Genomic DNA, 20,186 nt, shown 5'->3' with positions numbered 1-20,186 from the left:
TCAATCATAGTGCCCATTTTTAAAAAAGGGGACAGGGCAAACCTAGTATGTTATCGCCCAATCTCACTACTGGACTCTACAGTTAAGATCGTGGGTCAAGTGCTGTTAGATAGGTTGCAAGTGTGGGCAGAGGAACACTCAATTATAAGCGATTTACAATACAGGTTTTGCAAGGGCTTGGGCACAATAGAACAGGGTTAAAACTTACATATTATACTAGAAAAATACACAAAATCAAAAAGGAAAAGGCTGTATGTAACCTTCGTTGATTTAACAGCGGCGTTCGACTGTGTTATCCATGAGAAGCTTTTAGAGGAGATGGGCGTAAACGTTTTATTAGTTATTTTCTTGAGGCAGCTGTATTCAGGGGAAAGGTCTAGGGTCTGATTTGGGAGAGGTGGTGAATGCACTAAGCACTTTAGCGTTAGAAGAGGAGTAAGGCAAGGCTGCATTCTCGCCCCGTTCCTTTTTTCTCTATATATAAACAAACTGGAATCTGTATTGATACAGGTGTGCAAGGATTTACCTGTAGTGGCAAATCTCCCCATTCCGACACTCCTGTATGTGGACGATGCGATCCTAATGGCCTGCACACCGCTGAGTCTCCAAAGAGTGGTAAACGCTTTTGTCAATTTTATGGCGAGTCTGGGCCTCACGGTAAATTGTTCCAAAACATTTACAATGAACTGCGGGTTGGGACTAAAAAAGAAAACTAAGACCATTTTTATAAATTCAAAGGTTATAGAGTGTACTAAGACTTTTTCTTACCTGGGGATTTTATTTGATCATTTAGGGATGTGGTCACTGGTGATTAAAGCAAGAAAGTTGCTACTGGTTAAATTGATTATGGCCCTGTTAAATTGTTGTAAAAAATTAGGAAGACGCGCTCCTGCAGAAATGTTACCAATATATAGGGCAAAATGCGTATCCATTGCTACGTACGGAGCCAGAATATGGGGTTTTGTAGGGGTTAACGCCTTACAGCTTGCAGAAAATATGTTTCTGAGGTCCCTCCTAGCAGTCACAGATAGCACTTCAACCTACATATGCCACCAAGAACTTGGGGTACCATACTTAGAGGTCATAATCAAGATACAGCCTGTCCTCTTGTGGCATAGAGTATGGACTGCAGACGAGACAGATTTGAATAGGCAAATATTGAAGGACGCCTTGGCAGTGGATGGGGTCAGAAACATAAGATGGCTAGACTATATCAAAAAGTTTATGATTAAACTAGGCCATCCTGAATATTATAAAGATCCATACACTATGCAAAATGTATCTAGTAAAGACTTAAAAGTAAGTTGTATGCATTACTTGGGGGCAAAACGAGGACTACTATTGAATTAAAGAAATCAACGATGGAACACATCTTTCGGTATTAGTAACCCCAACGATACAGCCATATATTGCTTTGATCACTGATGACTATGAAAGGTTTCTCTTGACACGTTTCAGTTTGAACATTTTACATTGATTAATAAGTTTCTCTGTACATAACGATTGGTCGAGAGTTTTATGCAATTGCCCATGTGACGATGCTTCGGCTTAATCGACGTTACATATAGTGTTCTTCTGCAAATTTGATTCCATACCGAGTAGGAGATGGATCATTCCTGTGCTTAAAAAACTTGGCATTAGACAATGTTACTCTGCATTTTTCATTCTCCAACGGCTAGATGATAATGTTATTATTGTATCGGTTATTTCTTTTAAAAAAAACACATTTTAGGTCTCGCAAATCAATTAGGATGTGACCCATCTAATTTTATGTATAATCAATGTTGAAAGATGTTTTAATTGTTCTGATTTAGGCACTGAGCTTCTATGGTTAACTGTAATAGTTACCGAATAAAGAACCTTTGATCGATTGATTGACTTGTTGGTTTGGGATTTTGTTATCCTGTATCTTTCGCAATGTAATGCAGTACAAATGTATCTTTCTTAAATTAATATTTAATGGAGCTCTGTGGAGGAGTACAAAACAAAATGATTTCAGCTGGTTGGACCTATATATGTTCTATAGCAAATATCTAGATGGGATAATCATTTGTTGCAGGAAAATAAATTCTAAATTTAGTCTATCAATCACGTAGTCAAGTAGACCGAGGTAAAGCAAAAAAAATAAAAAATAACATGCATTTAATGTTTAAAGACCTAAGAAGATTGGTAATGTGTACAATTAAAAATAAAGATAGCACAGTCAAATGTACAGCCACGCAATAAATGTTTTAGAGTCAGACGCAGGTGGTAGGTTAAAATGTTTTCCTTCCAGTATTCTGTACTATTATGAAAGTGAGAGAAATCTTTTAAGTAATTAACTTTCATGCCTTGGTGAGCTACCCTATTATCTTTGGCAAAGTTTTTTTTTTTACCGTTGGATAAGAAAGTAGGGTAACTTAACAAAGCCTTGACATAATAGACTGGAAGTCAAGAGATGCAAAAATGAAATGACCAGCAGAAAAGATTTATCACGCCATGCAGTCTGGATTTGCAATAAGATGGACTAAGGCTCCACCATAGTCTGGACTTGACTGTTGTCTCCTACACTTGAGAAAGAAGACAAAACTCAGCTTATCTCTCAAAGGGAATCTCTCACTAGCCTCATGAGGAACCTCCCCGCTTTCTTGTCCCTTGTTTACTACATGGACAGCTTACCTCTCATGCTAAATAAGTGTTTGAGTTTACCTCTTTTAAGTGTGTTTGTTCAGTAGATCAAGTCACCGTGCTATGGCAGTTAATGGCTGTTTCAATTGAAGGACTTGAATTATTGACAAGCTTTTCTCTGATCTTCCCTGACTTGCATTACAGATTTTAATTCAAATTCATTTTTTCAGGATGAGTTCTTCAGAGAAGGCAGATGCTTTAATTAAGGTGAGAGAATTTTGTTTGTTTGAATCCATTTAAATATAACCACGCTTGCATTCACCTCATATTCTTTCCAGCTGATTGAGCAATCCTGCTGCCATGGGCAAGGCTGGGAAGCTATAGCCCAAAGATTACTGCCACTTTTACATGAGTGCAACACAAAATGTGCCAGGTTCTTCCATCCTCCCATTTATGAGACACTATTTTCACACTTTCCCTCTGTTTTAACCTTTGCATTAGGTTTATAACTTTCTGTTTCATGTTCCTTTATACCCATTTATGCTCTGACTAACCCTTTCCTAATTGGCTAATGTTTATTATATAAAAAAAACATTCACACTCTTTGCAAGGGCGCCTTACCCCGAAGTCACAAAGAAGTGGTACTTTTAGGAGAGAAAATGTATGGTTTTACAAAAATATAATTTCTCAATCCGATAGCAGAGCTCTCATCGGTATTACATTTGTGCCACCTTTAGAAGGCTAAGAAGCATCGAAAAGAGTAGATGCCACTTACAGTACTCACCTAGATGCTACTCTTTCTCCTCTGACTACAACTTTACTCTGCCAGCTTCTCTGAATCCACAGTTTTTGTTGCACGGTCTTCTGCACTAAAACAAGATTAAATACATATTTCCGATTTTGTTGAAACTAAAAGGCATCCTATCTCTGTATAGACCTACTTATCTCCCTTATAGTATTTTTTCAGCTGTTCTTCCTCATCGGGCGTGCAGTTTGATTGTTTTTTTCTTCCCAAGGCAGGTCAGTTACTCCATCATACCCCTTTTCGGATCATAGAACTTAACTAAAATGTATTTCTTGCTTGAAAATGTGTGCACTTTCCATTTTGGGTGCCCAGTATGGAAAACTTTAATTTGAAGTGTATGTAATATGTTTTTGAGTAGCTAAGGTTTGTTTTCAGCCGTTTTGGTAAGTGGACGCCTCCATTTTATTTGTATGGTCAGCCTCATCCAATAGTCAGGCTGTTTCTTGTGTGGGTTCCAGCTGCTGTCTAAGTGATTTATTTACCCTGTCTTTGAAGTGGTAATTAATAGGAAACTTATAATTTTAAAGGGTAGTTGTTTTACATTTAAAAAATAATGCGTTTATTTTTTCGGTTGGCTCTGAGTATAGAGGGTTCTGCCCGATTTCTTGTGATTTCTTTTTTAAGAATATGTTAACAAGCGTGTAAATCAACAAGGTACATCTTACGTTTTTTCAAGCAGTTGCAATGTGTGATTTGGTTTTTAATTAATATATTTGAGGACTTGAGACAGAGAAATAATTTGTTGTTGCAGCAGTAATAAGTAAGACCTTAAATGATTTGAAAAAAGGGTCCAAATAGCAAAAGGAGAAAGTAATGGCATTGAGTGATATTAAGGTAATTTGATTTCAAGGTATTTTATAATTCATGCGAAAGGTATGGGTAGATTTTGTGTGTGGACATATTGTATGGGGAGATTTTCAGAAGGGAGCATATGGCAATTCTTTTTTTTTGATCTCTTAGGTAAAAGGCTTTACCATTTCTCTTTTTTCAAGGTCTGTCCTGTAGATTTCCATATCCCATGAGAAATACTAATACTTCAGGTTTTTTTTCTGCATCTAACTTGAGCCCCCCCCTCATTTGAGTAAATTGAAATGCAAAAAACAACGGTGTTTTGGACACATCCTGTATTTTAGATGTTAAGGTATCGTATCAAAATAAGTCTGTATATTGCTAGACAGTCATTATCATCATCCTACAAAAAAAGCCTTATTCAACCACATAGGAACATCCGTGTAATCTATATAAATTTACTTCACATATTATATCTATGACATAGATAAAGCTCTTGATTGGATAAAAGCAAATGGAGGACAAACTGCATGGTCTCTTTGGAAATTGTCGTTAATAGTACATAAGTATATTATTTTTCAACATGTGTGGTTTTAAAGCACTGGATTATTCTCCAGAAGGTGGGCCAGGGCATAAAGTTGAGACTACTCTGACCGTGATTACGATGTCGGTTCGGGTTGCCTCCGATCAACATCGCTGCAGATTGGGAACCGACCGACCTCAGGTCAGTGGTTCGGACCCTGCAATTAGGATGTGAGCACACATGGTGCGGTTGCAAACTTCCATTTTTCAATGAGAGCTTGTGTGGTGGGAAACGGCCCACAGCACAGGCTCCCATTGAAAAATTTAAGTTGTCAAACATCTCTGCACCGTGTGGCTATTACCTCACAGTGCCTGCCACATGGTGCAGGGATGTTAAGGGGGGCGCCATAGGTGCCCCGCAGGGCCACATGCGGGGGGCCAAAGGGGAAGGGGGCCCTGCTAGGTGCTCCCAATGTCGCTTTCTGACAGCCTTTCCATGTTGGAAAGGCCGACATGGAAAGGCTGTCGGAAACTGAAATCTTAATCCCGACAGCGGAAATGCCACCTATAAGGGATTATGAGGCCTTTCCGACTGACCGACAGGCTCCATGAGCCCATTGGATTGTGTCGGTCATCCCTCCGACTCATACCTCTGACCGCACTCATCCTAATGTGCCGGTTGGACCCCAGCAGTAGATGCGGTTCGGACCGCAATCGAGTCCGAACTGCATCATAATGAGGCCCTCTGTGTCTGGTTATTCTTATTACAACTCCGATTCCTACCAGTTATGTGTAGTATTTTTTGTTAACACTGCGATAGCTTTTTTTCCTGTGTGTCCCAAAATGGGTTTTCTGGTTCTGGAGTTTGGATTTAGCGTGTTCTAAGGTAAATTATTTGATTCTGCTAGCTCACAAATCAATTCTTCCTGAGCCACCTGGGTTGCATGAGTCTCTATTTGGAGGGTCTTATGGTTTCACAGCTGCATCTTTAGCGGTCAAGACATATGACTACTAAAGTAATGTAGTCCATGTTAGATGATTTTTTTTCAAATGTTTTGCAGAGCAATTGAAGAGTTTTCTTTAGACTCTGTGATGTTTCAACATCCTCAGAAATATCTGCCTGTTCATCTTGAACTTTCTTCCTTTTGATCAAGTTCCCTTTCTTTTATTATTCCACAGCTCAGCACCCTTAAAACTGCTTAGCATCTGGGGATCAAATCTTAATAAATGTATGTTAGTTTCAGAATCGATGTTCTAGTATCTGGGAGTGACTGTGGGCAGGAAAAATATGAGTATCTTTCGGAGGAGCAACTCATTTCTATCCTCAATCGAAACATGGTTAGTCACCAGGTTAACACCTTTATTCGCACATTACAATCTATAATTTTATGTTATTAGTCTGACTTACACGGTCATTAGCAGGTTTTGAGAATTTCTTTTGGGCTTTTATAATTTTGTTTCCTGTGGAATGTTTTAAACACACAAATAGTATAATGCTTATGCTTAAAGAAATGGATGGTTATGTGGAACTGTGTGCAGGGTTTCCTAGAGGTGTATTGGTTTACTTTAGGCGTTACAAGCTGTAAATTAAGACAGCCCTTTATTTTTGTCTTTTTTGTTTCCTATCTCCTAAATGGTGCTTGGCAGGTGAACATTGTTATGTCACAGCATTGGAAAACAAGCTTTGTGGTTGTTTTTTTTACCGCTTGACATAGTTGCAGATTTTGAAAACCATGTATCCAATAGTGGATGGCTAGAGGATCCATGTCTAACAACAACCGTTAAGATTCCAGGTATCCAGAATGCAGAAGCAGACACAATATGCAGGAATATGCAGGCTCATATTAGAATTTCACAAATAAACTGTAAGTTCTGGGAATCAATGTAATTATTGAGCAATGCAAAGAACACAGAAGTGCAGAGTTTTCACATCGAGGTTGCACAAGTTCGAGTTGAAGGGAAATTAGTTTTAATCAGCTGCCGAGGGATACTTTATTATGTTTTCCATCCATATTGCTGATGCTGAACGTTCTCATCGAGAAGCTAATGATCTTCATCACTCCAGAATAGCCATACTCCTAAGAGGTTCCCAGATCGCCGTAGCATTTGTGAAAATGTATGCATGAAACAGTTTTGCAAGTTGGATTACCTCTTCAAGGTGCCATCAGTACCTTCAGTCGTGTTTGTGTTCAAGATCCTGAATGCCAACAGTATAGCCACTCGATTTTACCTCCATTCAAAATGATTAGACTGATAAGTCATTGGTTGCTCACAGGAAGTATAAAGAAGAGGTAAATGTACTGTGTTTTCCTTATTTGGCCAGTTTTGGTTTTCAATTTTTGTCCATGAAAGAGCACCTAGTTACTGTCACAGCTAACATGAAGTGTTCCTCTCAGAGTTTTCAGTGGTGCCTCTCTAAATTGACCCCTTCTTTCAAACTGATTAACAAGTCTAGTTTTAACCCTGGTTAATGAAATGTTGCCTTCCAAGTAGTTATAACCTCGACCCATAGGGTCAGTGAGACACAAGTGTTTTGTTCTCACTAGCCATAGAAGACTTCGTCATGGACACTATAATAGGAACTGAATTCTACGTTTCCCATTTACTATTTTTAAATAGTTTAATATTTCCTTAAGTAGATGTTTTTGCTACAAATAGGAATTGTTTGTGCGCATCCTATGCTTTGTACATGTCAGTGGGCTACAACTACCAATGGAATGCCTTTCTGAGAGAATGGTAGGCTAGATCACTTTAGGCACTCCCTCCTTTGTCCTTCATTCAAACACATTTAATATATTCTGAGACTGTAGTAAAATGTTACAGATTCTCATATTTTCAACATTACTGTGCCAGTTCCAATTCCCAGACCCCTATGCTTGCTCAAGGACAACATCCTCGATCCTGCCTTCATCTAGAATAGTTCGGCTCTGAAGAGGAGGGATGATCTTCACTGCTTCCTATCACCTGTAAAGTTGAAAGCCTGGTCCTTAAGAATGTATGGTGTATGCACTAAAATATTTCAGATGGAAATCTGACGAGACCTGCTGCCTAAAAGAACTCAACTGGGAAGCTGTATGAGAACAGCTAGTTAACATTTTCTTTTCGCAGCACTAAAAAAGGAGAATCATTAGTTCTTACTTGAATAAGCGTGGGCAGATCTTTTATCTACATACTTGGTAGATACAGGAATCATGATGCCTTCTTGTAAAAACAACCTTTTTAACTTTACCAAACAGCTCAAAATGCCTGATTATATTTTTATTTAGAAATGATACTAGTGTGCATCAATTTGAGAAAATGTTGCAGATGTGCCAATACATGTTTCTGCTTCACGTTGTTTTGGCATGTATTAAACTTGTACTCACCAAGTCTAAATGTTTCTATGATACTATGTGAAAAACTGTTTTGTTACTGAGCATCGCCTTTCTCGTTAGGCTGATCGATGTACAGGCTTTATTGTCTAATGATTCTCCGCATTGTATAACGCCAAATAATTATTTGCAATTCCATCTGTTATTTTCAAGATATTGATAGATTTTAATCAACCAAAGGTTCATTTTTGTTAGCTGTCAAGAATATAACTTGCATTATGTAGATATTTTCACTGCTCAAATATTTTATTTAGCGAGATCAACCAACATCAGATCTTTGGTTCATCTATTGATCACTTTTTGTAGACTTAGATCACAAATAAAACAGCTGAAGCAACAAACCATAACGATCTGTTTCTTGTATCCTTCACACTTGTAAAATTCCTGGAATTTTGGTTTCTGAGACACCTTCACCGGGAGTGAGGTCTTGTAGCTTGCTTTATAAAGGCATGTTCCCATCTTGGAAATGTCTAAGACTGCCATGTGGGTCACTCTTTATCTTTTTTTGCAAGCATTCATTTCTAGGTTCATATTCTTTATAATTGGTGATAAAATATGTTCGCACAATAAATATTTCATTTTTCTGCAGGGATCAAGGGACTGGCAAAAAGGAAAACTTCAGGTGTTGGGGGGAAAAGGTATGGTATTTATCTCGCTACCTCCTCCAGTCCCCATAGAAGTGTATTATTTTCATTTTAAATTGTGATATCTTCATCTGATAATGGTCAGCGGCTGCATATCTTTGACATATAATGTATTACTGTTTTGTTTTGGTATTTTCTTTTAGCATTTTTTATCGTTTTAGATTAAATCATCAATATTTATAGTCCAGCAATTTTACTTAACGAATAACCTAAGAATCCCTGGGCAGAGCTCCTCCCAGAAGCAAGATGGCGGCCGCTTGAGGCTGTAGGAGCGGACCTGCCAAGAGCACCGTGAACCGAGGGACGGACAGTGTGGGGAGACTAACCGAAAGGAGGGGAAAGTAACCAGCACTTACCTGCCTAATGTTTGTGGACACAGGAGGCTCCGACTTTGCGGCGGACATCGACCTTGGATCCAAAGGCAGCTTCGGGGAAGAGCAGCCGTTGGATTATGCTGTGGCAACAAGATTTCTGGCGCGAGCTCTCGCATCCGTTGGCTGCCGGCGTTGCCGGCGAAGAGTGACCCGAATGGCTCCTAAAGCGTCCAGCTCAGCCAAGGGGAAAGCGGGTACAACGGTGGATCCTGCAGTCTCCGAGGGAAAACGAGGCGGCCGATGGGGGCCTCTGACACTGAAACCGGCTCCGGAGAAAGAGAGAGAGACGGTTTCGGTTAGGGGAAGAGGCGGGACCTCGGCTGGACGGCGTGTGCCGGGGGCTCAGTACTCGAAATGCTCCGTGCCTCCAGTGATAAACAGACGGAGAGTATCGCGGAAGGTACAAGCACTGCTGAACAGGAGGTTCCCCCTCATGAGCCTGAACAGGAAAATGAATTAGCGATGGCTGGGGAGGACGGCCCGGCTGAGGATTCACCTGCTGGAAGCCAGAAAGTAAGTGCTGAGACAAGGCAGAACTCCAATGTATCAGGGGGCATAACGGAAGACCAAATGAGACACAGTGGGGGATTGTCAGAACAATGCGGGAAAAGGGAGGGCGAATTAAAAATAACCCAGGGGGATACTATCGAGGGCACAATGAACATCAGGCCAGTAACAACAGAGACAGGAACAGCAGTATTGACAATACCAGGGACCCCCACAGTTCAGCTAAACTTTCAAAGTCTGGGGCAAGGGGCGTTGCAGGCAAACCCCGAAGTGGATATAGACCCTAATGATTGCTTTTTCTCCTTATGTGATGGTCCTGAATGGTCAGGTAATGACTCTGGATCCTCAATGATATCAAGCGAAAACGAAGATGAAAGTGAGCTGGAGAAAGCAGGAGACTCTCTATATATGACTGCCCGTCGGTTTAGCGGCAAGAAAACTGGGCTTCATGCGCAAAGGACAGCAAGCCTGAAATGGGATTATTCACTATATGACTCAACTAACCTTACTCAAAATGTAGTACCCCAGGGCACCTCTGGTCTACATGCCCCTACATTGGAAACTGTCTTACAGACAATCATGCAACATCGAGAAGAAACAAGGGCAGATACCTGCAAAGCGCAGAATGCCGCACGGAAAGTCCAGGGGGCAGTCAGGAAGCTGACAATATCATGTAACATTATTGGCGAACGGCTTACGGAGCTCGAAACCCGAGTCAATAATGTTGAGGCGGAAGTAACTGAAAAACTTAACCAATTGAAGGAACAAGAGGAACGATTCACGGATATTTTCCATAGAAATTGGAAGAAAGTGAGAACCGTCAGCGACACAACAATTTGAGGGTCCTGGGGGTCCCTGAAGGGAAGGAGGGATTAGATATTCAGACTTATGTGCTGGATCTTTTTCGACTAGCCTTCCCGGAACTCCAAGACTGTAACTGGCAACAAGAGGTTCAGCGAGTACATAGGACACCCTTTACTTTGAAAAATCCAGTCAGGGAAGGATCCATGCCAAGAGCCATTCTGGTTTTCTTTGACAATTTTCTTCTGAGACAGGCTGTGTTTGAGAAGGCTAGGCCAGAGGCCAGGAGAAGCGTTGAGGATGTCTCTTTTTTTGTAAGATCTGACTTTTGTCATGTCACCGTTGAGAGGCAGTGGTGCTTGCGCCAACTGATAAAACCCTTTCAGGACAAAGGGGCAAAAGTGTTTCTGAATAATCCTGCCTCCTTAAAAGTAGTTTGGCAAGGGTCGACAAAGTTTTTCACATCCGAGGTAAAGGCTCAAGAGTTCCTGGCCGGGCTGAAATCTTAGCATCCTAGAGGATCAGGGAGAAGAATGAAGTGGGGGGGGAATACCTTGTTTCTGGTTTGTCAAGGGTTTGAAACCTATTAGATAGATATCCTTCCCTCACTTCTTTCATTTACCAACCTCTTTCCTTGATATGATGAATCCTCACTGAAAAGGGCTATCCCTCAAAAAGATAGCATGGTATGTATAAGGGGATCACGGTTCTGGCAAACCGCTCGCCATCTCCGCCTAAAGACCGATTCTCAGTCTGGGCACTTCCCGAAGATGGGAGAGAGGGAGGGAGGGAGGGGGGGCAGGGTAGGGACTAGGGGTGTGGGGCGGGGGGGAGGAGTGGGTTGGGGGCTCAGGGGGCTTTGGGTGGGGGGCACAAAACAAGGTGAAAGAATTCAGAGGGATAATAGGCAAAAAACTCAAACAAAATTCTCAAATGTTAAGAATAATGACAGAAATGAGAGTAAATTACTGCTATTTAGGTTTGATTTTTGGCCTAACAGAGGAAAGGGGCAAAACAAAACAAAAGTGGACAATATATCAGCTTAAATGGGTAAGGTGACTGCTCGGTCAATGTAGGTGGGTTAGGGGACAGGAATAAGCGAAATAGGACTATGGAAATGCTGAGATTTAAAAACCCCGACATAATGGCACTTCAAGAAACACATATACCATGGGAAAAGAGGGGGTCAATTACGATAAAGGGATATTCTTTAATGGTCTGTTCTACGCAAACCTCCAATATTAGAGGGGTGGCTATTTTAGCTAAGAACCGAATAGGACCGGCTAGGCGGACAGTGGGCGACGCAGGAGTGAGGTGGGCCCTAGTGGAGCTTGAATATGGAATAACAATAGTGACGGTGTATGGCTCAAACCAGGATGAGCCCAAAATATTTGAAGATCTGGAAATGGAGTTAGCTGCCTGGCCTACACCTTTAATTTTGTGCGGGGATTTTAATATACATTTAGGAGTAGGCGATGTGATGGCTAATAGATATCAAGGGCGAAAGCCCAACGTATATCAAGCACTAGCATCACTGATTAAAAGCCATGGGCTAATAGATGTATGGGAATCCAAGTTTCCCTTCGACCCAGGATATACATACTTATATACCCCCACCAGAAATATGTCCGGTTGAACTACTTTTTTTATATCCAAGCAGACTTTAGGAGGGGCAGAAATAGAAATATTGCCGAAATTGATATCTGATCATAACCCCTTGACTCTCGGGCTAAGATTGCCGCAAATCCGTATGTACCGACACAATGGACGTTCGACCGTAAATTGTTGGTTGATCAAGAATTTGTCTGTCATTTTAGAACCTGGATCAAAGAATTTTTTAATATAAATAGATTTAACGCCTCATGTAATGTGGTCTGGGATGTGTTTAAGGCAGGAGTAAGGGGGGGAGATGGTAAGCTTTGTAGCTAACCAGAGACAGCAACAAGGGAAGAAGATTAGGCAACTACATGCCAAGCTTCGGGATTTGGAGAGAGAGCATCGGGATAAGAAGGTGCGGGGAATGAAGGTAGCTACAACCCAGCTAGATATCATCGTGGTTAAGGCTGAGATAGGGTCTTGTTATTCTCAAAAGGCTGCAGCAAACTACCAGACTCATAGGGCGGAGAGCTATGAGTATGGTGAAATAGTTGGAAAATTACTTGCCTTAAAGACTAGACAAAAATCAGTGAAGAGTCAAATATCCCTAATAACTAGTGGGGGGACCTCATATACAGATCTGGGGGACATAGTTGACGTGTTCCATAAATTTTATCAAGAGCTTTATATGGAGGACAAGCAAGGCCCCCACGGGGATGTCTTTGTGAGGGCTAGTAAAGAATATAGGATGTTGGGGGGGGGGGATGCAAGTGAGAGGTTGGAGACTGAATTTACATTGGAGGAGACACAAACAGCGATACAGCAATTGGCTTCGGGCAAGGCAGCTGGCCCTGATAAGATTCCATCTGAATTCTATAAAATCTTTCAAGAAGAGCTAGCCTCCTTGCTCTGGGACCTTTTTTGAGGAGTACAATATTCTGGAAATCCACCAGATTGTTGGAGGGGTACTAATATTGTCATTTTCCCCAAGAAAGATAAACCATTGGATAAGCCCACCTCATATAGACCCATCTCTTTAATAAACGTGGATGCAAAAATGTACTCTAAAATCTTGGCGAACCGTCTCCAGAGGATCATAGCCAGCCCTGTATCACCTTGGCAACATGGCTTCGTACCAGGTCGAGATACAACTGACCATGTAAGACGAGCCGTGGCCTTATTTGATATCACTGGGGAGACTAATGGACATTTGGCTATGATCCTCATAACTGCAATCAAAGCGATGTATAGGGCTCCCTACGCGAAATTACAGCTGATGGGTAGGGAATCTGATATGATAAGGGTTTTACGATGTACAAGGCAAGGTTGTCCCTGTTCCCTAATATTATTTGCCCTATATATAGATCCACTTATCCAATCGCTGATTGAGAACCAGGCAATCGTACAAGTGATGACCCAGGGATTCAGTACTAAAGTACTGGCCTACGTAGATGACATTGCTGTACTAACACCTAACCCAGAGGAAGCAATGAGGGAGATTGAAGCTATTGCTACTATTTTTGGAAAGGAATCGGGGTATTTATTGAATAAAACTAAGACCCAAATAATTTGCACCCAAAAGTTTTATTTTTCAGGATAGCCGACGAGTAAACATAGCTACTAATCTTGGAGTCAGGATCACTTCGGATATCGGCCTGATTACCAAAATTAATCTAAACCTTGTGATTAGTAAGATTGCCAAAGACCTTAGGCGAATGAACTCACTTCATTTAACCATTATAGGCAGAGTTAATGTCCTTAAAATGATTACGTTTCCTAAGGTGCTGTACCTATTTAGGGCACTTACGGTTGAAATCGAAGGATCCTTAATAAAAGCTTCAGATTCTCTATTCGGTAGGTTTATTTGGCAATATGGCAAGGTTAGGAGATTGCTAAAGCTTCTCACTCTGCCACAAGTATGGGGAGGGTAGGCCACACCTAATCTAACCTTCTATTATTGGGCAGCTTTGTTACATCAAATGAATATACTTTTTTTTAAAACCACTGGCAGTGCCAGTGGGACACAGGCTGAGGATCTCCCAACAATTTACGAGTTGGCACTTGGGGAAAGGGCAAAAGCACTGTTTTTACGTGAGCTGGAACCCAGTTACTATAAGATGGTTCGATTTAAGATTATATTAAATGCATGGAAAATCTGGGGCAGAATACAAAAACATATGAATATCGCGAAGATAACTAAGTATACACCCGTTCGGAAATCAGCCTTATTACCCCCTGTGTTTTATGATGTTATAGCTAAGCAATGGGAGCAACTTGGTTTACTGACAGTGGGAGATATTCAACCAAATGGCCAATTATATTTTTTCAGTGAGTTACAAAGAGAGTTCGGAATTCCGGATGGGCACTATCTCAAGAATTTAGAAATAAAGAGGGGTTTGGAAAAAGGAGACCGGCAATCTCTAACGCTAAAATTGCATTGTTTGAAACCATGGGGAGAACTGCCTGTAAAATGAAACACCTTTATAGTATGATGATGGATTTAGCTCTGGATGATGCTGAAAAAACTGAGACTAAATGGGGCCAGTAGATTAGAGGATGAAGACGTCGATATTGATATGTCACTACGTTTATTTAAAAAAACGCTCCTATATGCCAATCTAAAGTCACAACATAATAAAACGATTTATAATTTGTATTTCACTCCGGACAAATTATTTAAATGGGGGAAAAGGGAGGACGACAAATGCCCTAGATGTGGGGTAGGACCAGCAGAAGAGATCCATATGTTTTATGGGTGTCCACAACTTGATTTGATAAAAACCGAACTGGCAAAGTTCTGGGAGAAGATCCTTGTAAAAACAGTGGTACTAACCCCTTTGCTTATGATGATTGGATATGACAGCAGTGCTGAGCTAGATCAAGCCCAGATTAGTATCTTCTTTATTTCAGTTGTTATACTAAGGCTACTCATTGCAACTAGATGGAAGGATCCTATGCCCCCTAGCTTCTACAAATTTTTTGCTCGCTTTATAGCCGTATATAAACTTGAACAGGCTCTATATACCTGCAAGGGGTACCAGGCTAAAAGATGGGGTATAACATTATAGGCACCAGTCAGGAAGTGGCTAAAAAGGGTAGGATAATGTACATAGATCAAACTTGTGTTGATATGAATTTTCTGATGTATTGTCTTTCCTTTTATGTAACAATATTAATTTGGAATAATTGATAACTCTTGACAATGTATAACAAATGAATCAATTTTTTGTTTTTATGTGAATATATGTATAATGTCTCTCTGAATAATAATAATAAAAAAAAAAAAGAATCCCTGTCCAGATACGTTTAGCAGTGCGTTAATCTGGTCATGGTGTGTCAGTGGGAAGGGACATCTGCCTAATTAGCAGCATCTGGAGGAGTAGGGCAGTTGTGCATTTTATAATTATGGACTCTTGCAGACTGCTTAGAAAACATTTTATATGCATATGCTCAAAGGTTTCAGCCATTCATACAAAGAAGATACCAGCACTCCCATATGCGATTCACCATTTTAATGACAACAAGCGTTTTAGGGATCTCCGTGTTCGTCAGGTCAATGTGCCCCATGACCAAACAAAATAAATGTAAAAGCCATTCTTAGTCATAGAAAACACACAGTTTGAACGTATGTCACAATGGTAATCCCACATTAACAACATTACACTGTAAACAAATACATGGCAATTAATCTCCTAACCACGAAATATAGTTACATTTCTAAAGATACATATAAATTAGATTTGTATTTTATAAAGGCCATGTTAGCCAGGTAAACAGTGCTTTCATGAGATTCAAGCACTGATGATTGAAGGTTTCATACATTGCTAGAAAATAAAGAGGCACCATTTACCCAACAGAGAAAAATGCTGTACAAGGAAATGTATCCGTCACTACCATGAGGGTGTTCTTCAACTAAAATGTATTGCGTGAAATTCACAATCAATTCCTATTTTGCAAAATGTAATATTCTAAAAAGGTAATTAACTTTTCAAGATAGAGCTTATGGATAAACCATAAATATACAAATTAGGGACTAGGTAATACTACAAAACCAGTTTTATATGTGTGCACGTGTATCTTTTCATTTTTTACAATTTATTCCCTTACCCATATTTGGTAATCCTATGCATTTTATCATTTTAATTAATGAGATTATTTTCCATGTATTTGTATATATACGTACTGTTCCAACCTTTTACCTATTTTATTTAAATATTATAATTTATTATTATATACAGAGGTGCGTGTGTCGATATAGTAATCAGTGTCAATTGCCACAAAGAACTTATAGTTAGGACTGTATTTCCATAGCAAATTGATTTTTTGGAGTTTGTCTTTAACTTTGGCGCCATTTGATGAATCTTCACACAAGTTTCCAAATAAAGGTTCATCCACCTTAGCTCCTTCCTGGGAAAGTTTGAGCGTGATCCGTGAAGCAGAGGGCTGAAAAATAGAAGGCGTGTTTCCAAAACACAATTTCCCCATGCAATTTCCCACAGAAGTTTAGACAGGCAAAATGACTGAAAGGAATTTCTCCAAATTTGGCAGAAACCTAGATCCTTACCTAGAAAGCATCTGATTGGCTGCCTCACATCAATAAAGATGCTTAGCAGCCTTTTTAGGACTCAGGGACTCAGTTCCAGTCTCCTACAAAACGAAATACATATAGGAGGGCAGGGAACAGATAACTAACTCCCGTCCCATGCTGTCCTGGGCCGGGGACATAGTGTTGCTCTTGCCCGGCAGGAGCAGAAACAAAACCTGCTCCCATCGGGCAGGAGCAAACCAGTGCAGCTGTCTGCCGGCGGCAAGCAAGATGAGTGCTGGCAGGGGATCCAACGGGGCTGCTGGTCCATAGGCCTTCCCCTGTGTCCCTCAAGGCCTGTGATTGTTGTGGGTGTCCCGGGTGGGACCTACTAAAAATACAAAAAGAATTGCCATCTCCATATTCACATATCCTGTCGGGAGCACTACATAATACCCTATGAGGGCTATTAATAGGTATTAGCTATCCTTGTTTTGCCCCTAGAAGGGGCAGGGCCATCACAAAGCATTTTTTCAAAATGTTGTCGGAGGCTGCAAGGAGTGCATCAGCAACCCTATGAACATTTTTTTTAAAGTTGCATTAAATCACCTGGGTTGTTGAATTCATGACCCCGGGAGAGCTTACCATAGTTTTCCACTCCATGCTGGAGCTGCATGCTATTCAGCTAGAGCGCAGGGACTACTTGTGGATGGTTCAATCGTGTTTGATGGCCTGAAGAGTGTCAAAGAAAGACTCAATAAATGTTTATGGTTTATTTAAGAAAAAAAAACATTTGTGACAATAATAATTATTATTTATTGCCATGAATGTGTATGAAACTACATTGTATTATAATTATTGATACATTATTGTGGTGATTTAATGACAAAGCCAGTAGGTATGTATGTTGATTTGCTGACCCCCTGAAAAGACCAATAGGCCTGCCTTTTACATTTTGTTCTTCTGACCGTTTGACAAAGCCGCCATATCTGCCTTACTTAACCCCTTCAGTGCCCATGACGAGCTGGACTCGTCATGGGCCGCGGTGGCGCTGTGCCCATGACGAGTCCAGCTCGTCATAGACCCCGCCCGCTAATGCAACGGCCGGCACTGGGCGGGGAAAGGGGCGGGCACTGAAGGGGTTAAAATGGCACCCTTTATGTTGTTAATTTATGTTAAAAAAAAGGTTAAAGTGATGTTTTAGTTAGGTGAAAATGTCAGTAAAAAGTAACATTTTAAACAAAAAAAAACCACTGAAATTAACCAGTTAGAGTTAGCTCGCGTACCTATAACTTGAGCCCCTGCCAGGCACTGCTTATGACCCCACCTATTACAACACGAATTACATGTTCTGTGACATCCTTCATAATATAATTGATGACAACTGAAATTACATCATTAATGATATGACTGTGTGAGGCATGAGTTATTGTTACTTGAGTTAACTGTAACTTTCAGTGTGTTTTGTTTTGTTTAAAATGTTACGTTTTAACTGACCTTTTCACCTAATTATAATGTCACTCTAACCTTTGTTTCCGTCTGTGTATATGTATGTATGTGTGTGTCTGTGTGTATATATATATTTATATACATCAATCAATATTAAGGCCCCCAGTTTTCTGATTTTGCAGATAAATACAGACCGAAAACAATGTGTTTCTGTCTGTATTTATTTTTTTTAATGGAAAAATACAGAAAATTGGGCTCCTTTTGAGTGCCTTTCCATACTGTCTTTCATTAAGATGTCATGAGGAGTTACAAAATAGGATTTGATTTAATTAAATAACAACATATGTCAACGTCGATTTGTATTATAATGCCAATATTGACCTCTGGGTGTACTGTTATGTTATATTTGGCTCCTTAATTTACTAAAGCATGACAGCGTCAAAATATGAGTGAATATTTATTAGTTAAATAAATGTGAAAATATGCCATATTACAACTTTGTTTATTCACAGAACACAACATAAATATGGATAAGTAGTGATAAGATGGCAAAAAAAAATATGGACAAATACAGACTGAAATGTTAAACAAATAAATAACATAAAACTGGGAGCCCTAATAAATATATATATATATATATATATATATATATATATATATATATATATATATATATATCATCAATTATGTCATTTGAGATGTCATCTGATGTCATCAATGATGTAGTTTAACATGTTGTGAGTGCTGTAAAATGTAAGGTTTGAAACAGAGCATGTCAGGGTTGTAAGTTATGGTTAGGTCCCTAAGGTATAACTGGCGAATTTCAGTTTTTTTTGTTTTTGAACTTTAATTCCTAAGTCATTTTAACACCTAACTATAGCCCACTGCTGTTTTTTTTTTTTTACTCTGGACTCTGGGGCACTGTTGTCCAGTTTTCATTGTATTGCTCTGACCCCTAAACCATGGTAACATAAGCTAAACCCCAGTCGGCATATTTAATTTGCCAGTAGGGACACAGAACGTGGTGCAGGACAATACACCAACAGCAGGGAAGTTAAGTCACCTGTGGACTGCAGCATGTATTAAGCCATCCACTGGGATAGCTAGTATGACTAGCAAAACATGGCTTCAAGCTACAACTGTAGCCTGGCTCCTGCTATTTAAAAACCAAGCAGAGCTGCCAAAATAAACCCTTTATGGCAGGAAAATGTCTACTTTAAAATGCTAAGTAGGCCACCCCCTAAGTATTCTTGCAGGCCACAAGGCATGATGCCTAGTATTTAAAAACAGAATATGTAAGGGTTAAACGTTGGCTTGCTTCTGCAATGAATAGCCTTTAAAAGCTAAATTCAGCTTATCTCAGAAAGGACCATTGAAGAGGGCCCGAGAAATGTATTAATGTGAAAGTGGCAATGGGGAAGCCTGTCCAGTCATACTTTAATTTAAGGAGAGATGTGGGGAAGAGGAGCCTTTCGTTCCCAAAGTATTTGTGTCCATGCGATTGCTTTGTCTGTTGTCTGGCTTGTGATGTGCAGTTGATGTGATTTAAAGTGCTTTAATACTTTTCGGTCCTGTACTTGTTATAAAACATTGCTAAGTAATAATACATTCATAAATGTAATAATAAAAATACATAACATATACTTGGACGACAACGCTTTGGGTCAAGGACAAAGCTTACTCAAGAACAATTGTTTAGGTTAATTCCGCCAGGGAGCCCAGACGAACTTGCAAATTCTCACATTATAGGTCTTAGGAAAGAAGTTCTTCATAAAAAATATGTTGGCTTTGTTACCTTATGATCATTACAGGCAGTCTCTGACCTGCTTGAAAGGAAATGATGTTTAATTTGTTATATAAAATTCATGCATGACCAAATAGAGCTTGTAATTCCGAACTTTATATGTGATGGGGACTGCCAAAGGGATGTGGGTTGTTATAAGTACAATAGCAGTTATGAAAGAAAACTATTATCTTTAAATTATAATATTAACCTTGTGATTATAGAATTGGATGAAAACATGAAATACAGTAAGAATAAGAAATGTAAAACCCTTATCAAAAGTAGTGGAAGCAGAAGTTTCGAAAACATGTATTGCTCCCAGTGTAAGATGGGTATTGGTAATGTAACCATTGTTATGTACTGGAAGTGTGCAAGTCTTCTCTAGCCTGTTAGCAATCATAAACAGAGAGGGT

General features: G+C 39.9%; 1 protein-coding gene across 4 annotated transcripts in view; it reads left to right on the top strand.

Moving 5' to 3' along the window:
* Positions 1-20,186, top strand: part of ERICH2 (glutamate rich 2) — a 313,376-nt gene that overhangs the window by 95,183 nt on the left and 198,007 nt on the right. For all 4 annotated transcript variants that reach the window (XM_085646409.1, XM_085646410.1, XM_085646412.1 and 1 more), the window contains 2 exons: positions 2,838-2,874; positions 8,684-8,732. In XM_085646409.1, coding sequence (XP_085502535.1) covers positions 2,838-2,874; positions 8,684-8,732 — 86 coding nt within the window. The remainder of the gene's footprint in view (positions 1-2,837; positions 2,875-8,683; positions 8,733-20,186) is intronic.

This window comes from Triturus cristatus, chromosome 3_1 (genome assembly GCF_964204655.1).
Source record: "Triturus cristatus chromosome 3_1, aTriCri1.1, whole genome shotgun sequence".
Lineage (NCBI taxonomy): Eukaryota > Metazoa > Chordata > Amphibia > Caudata > Salamandridae > Triturus > Triturus cristatus.
Note: the sequence above shows the minus strand (reverse complement) of the source record. Positions and strands in the feature narration are given on the sequence as shown.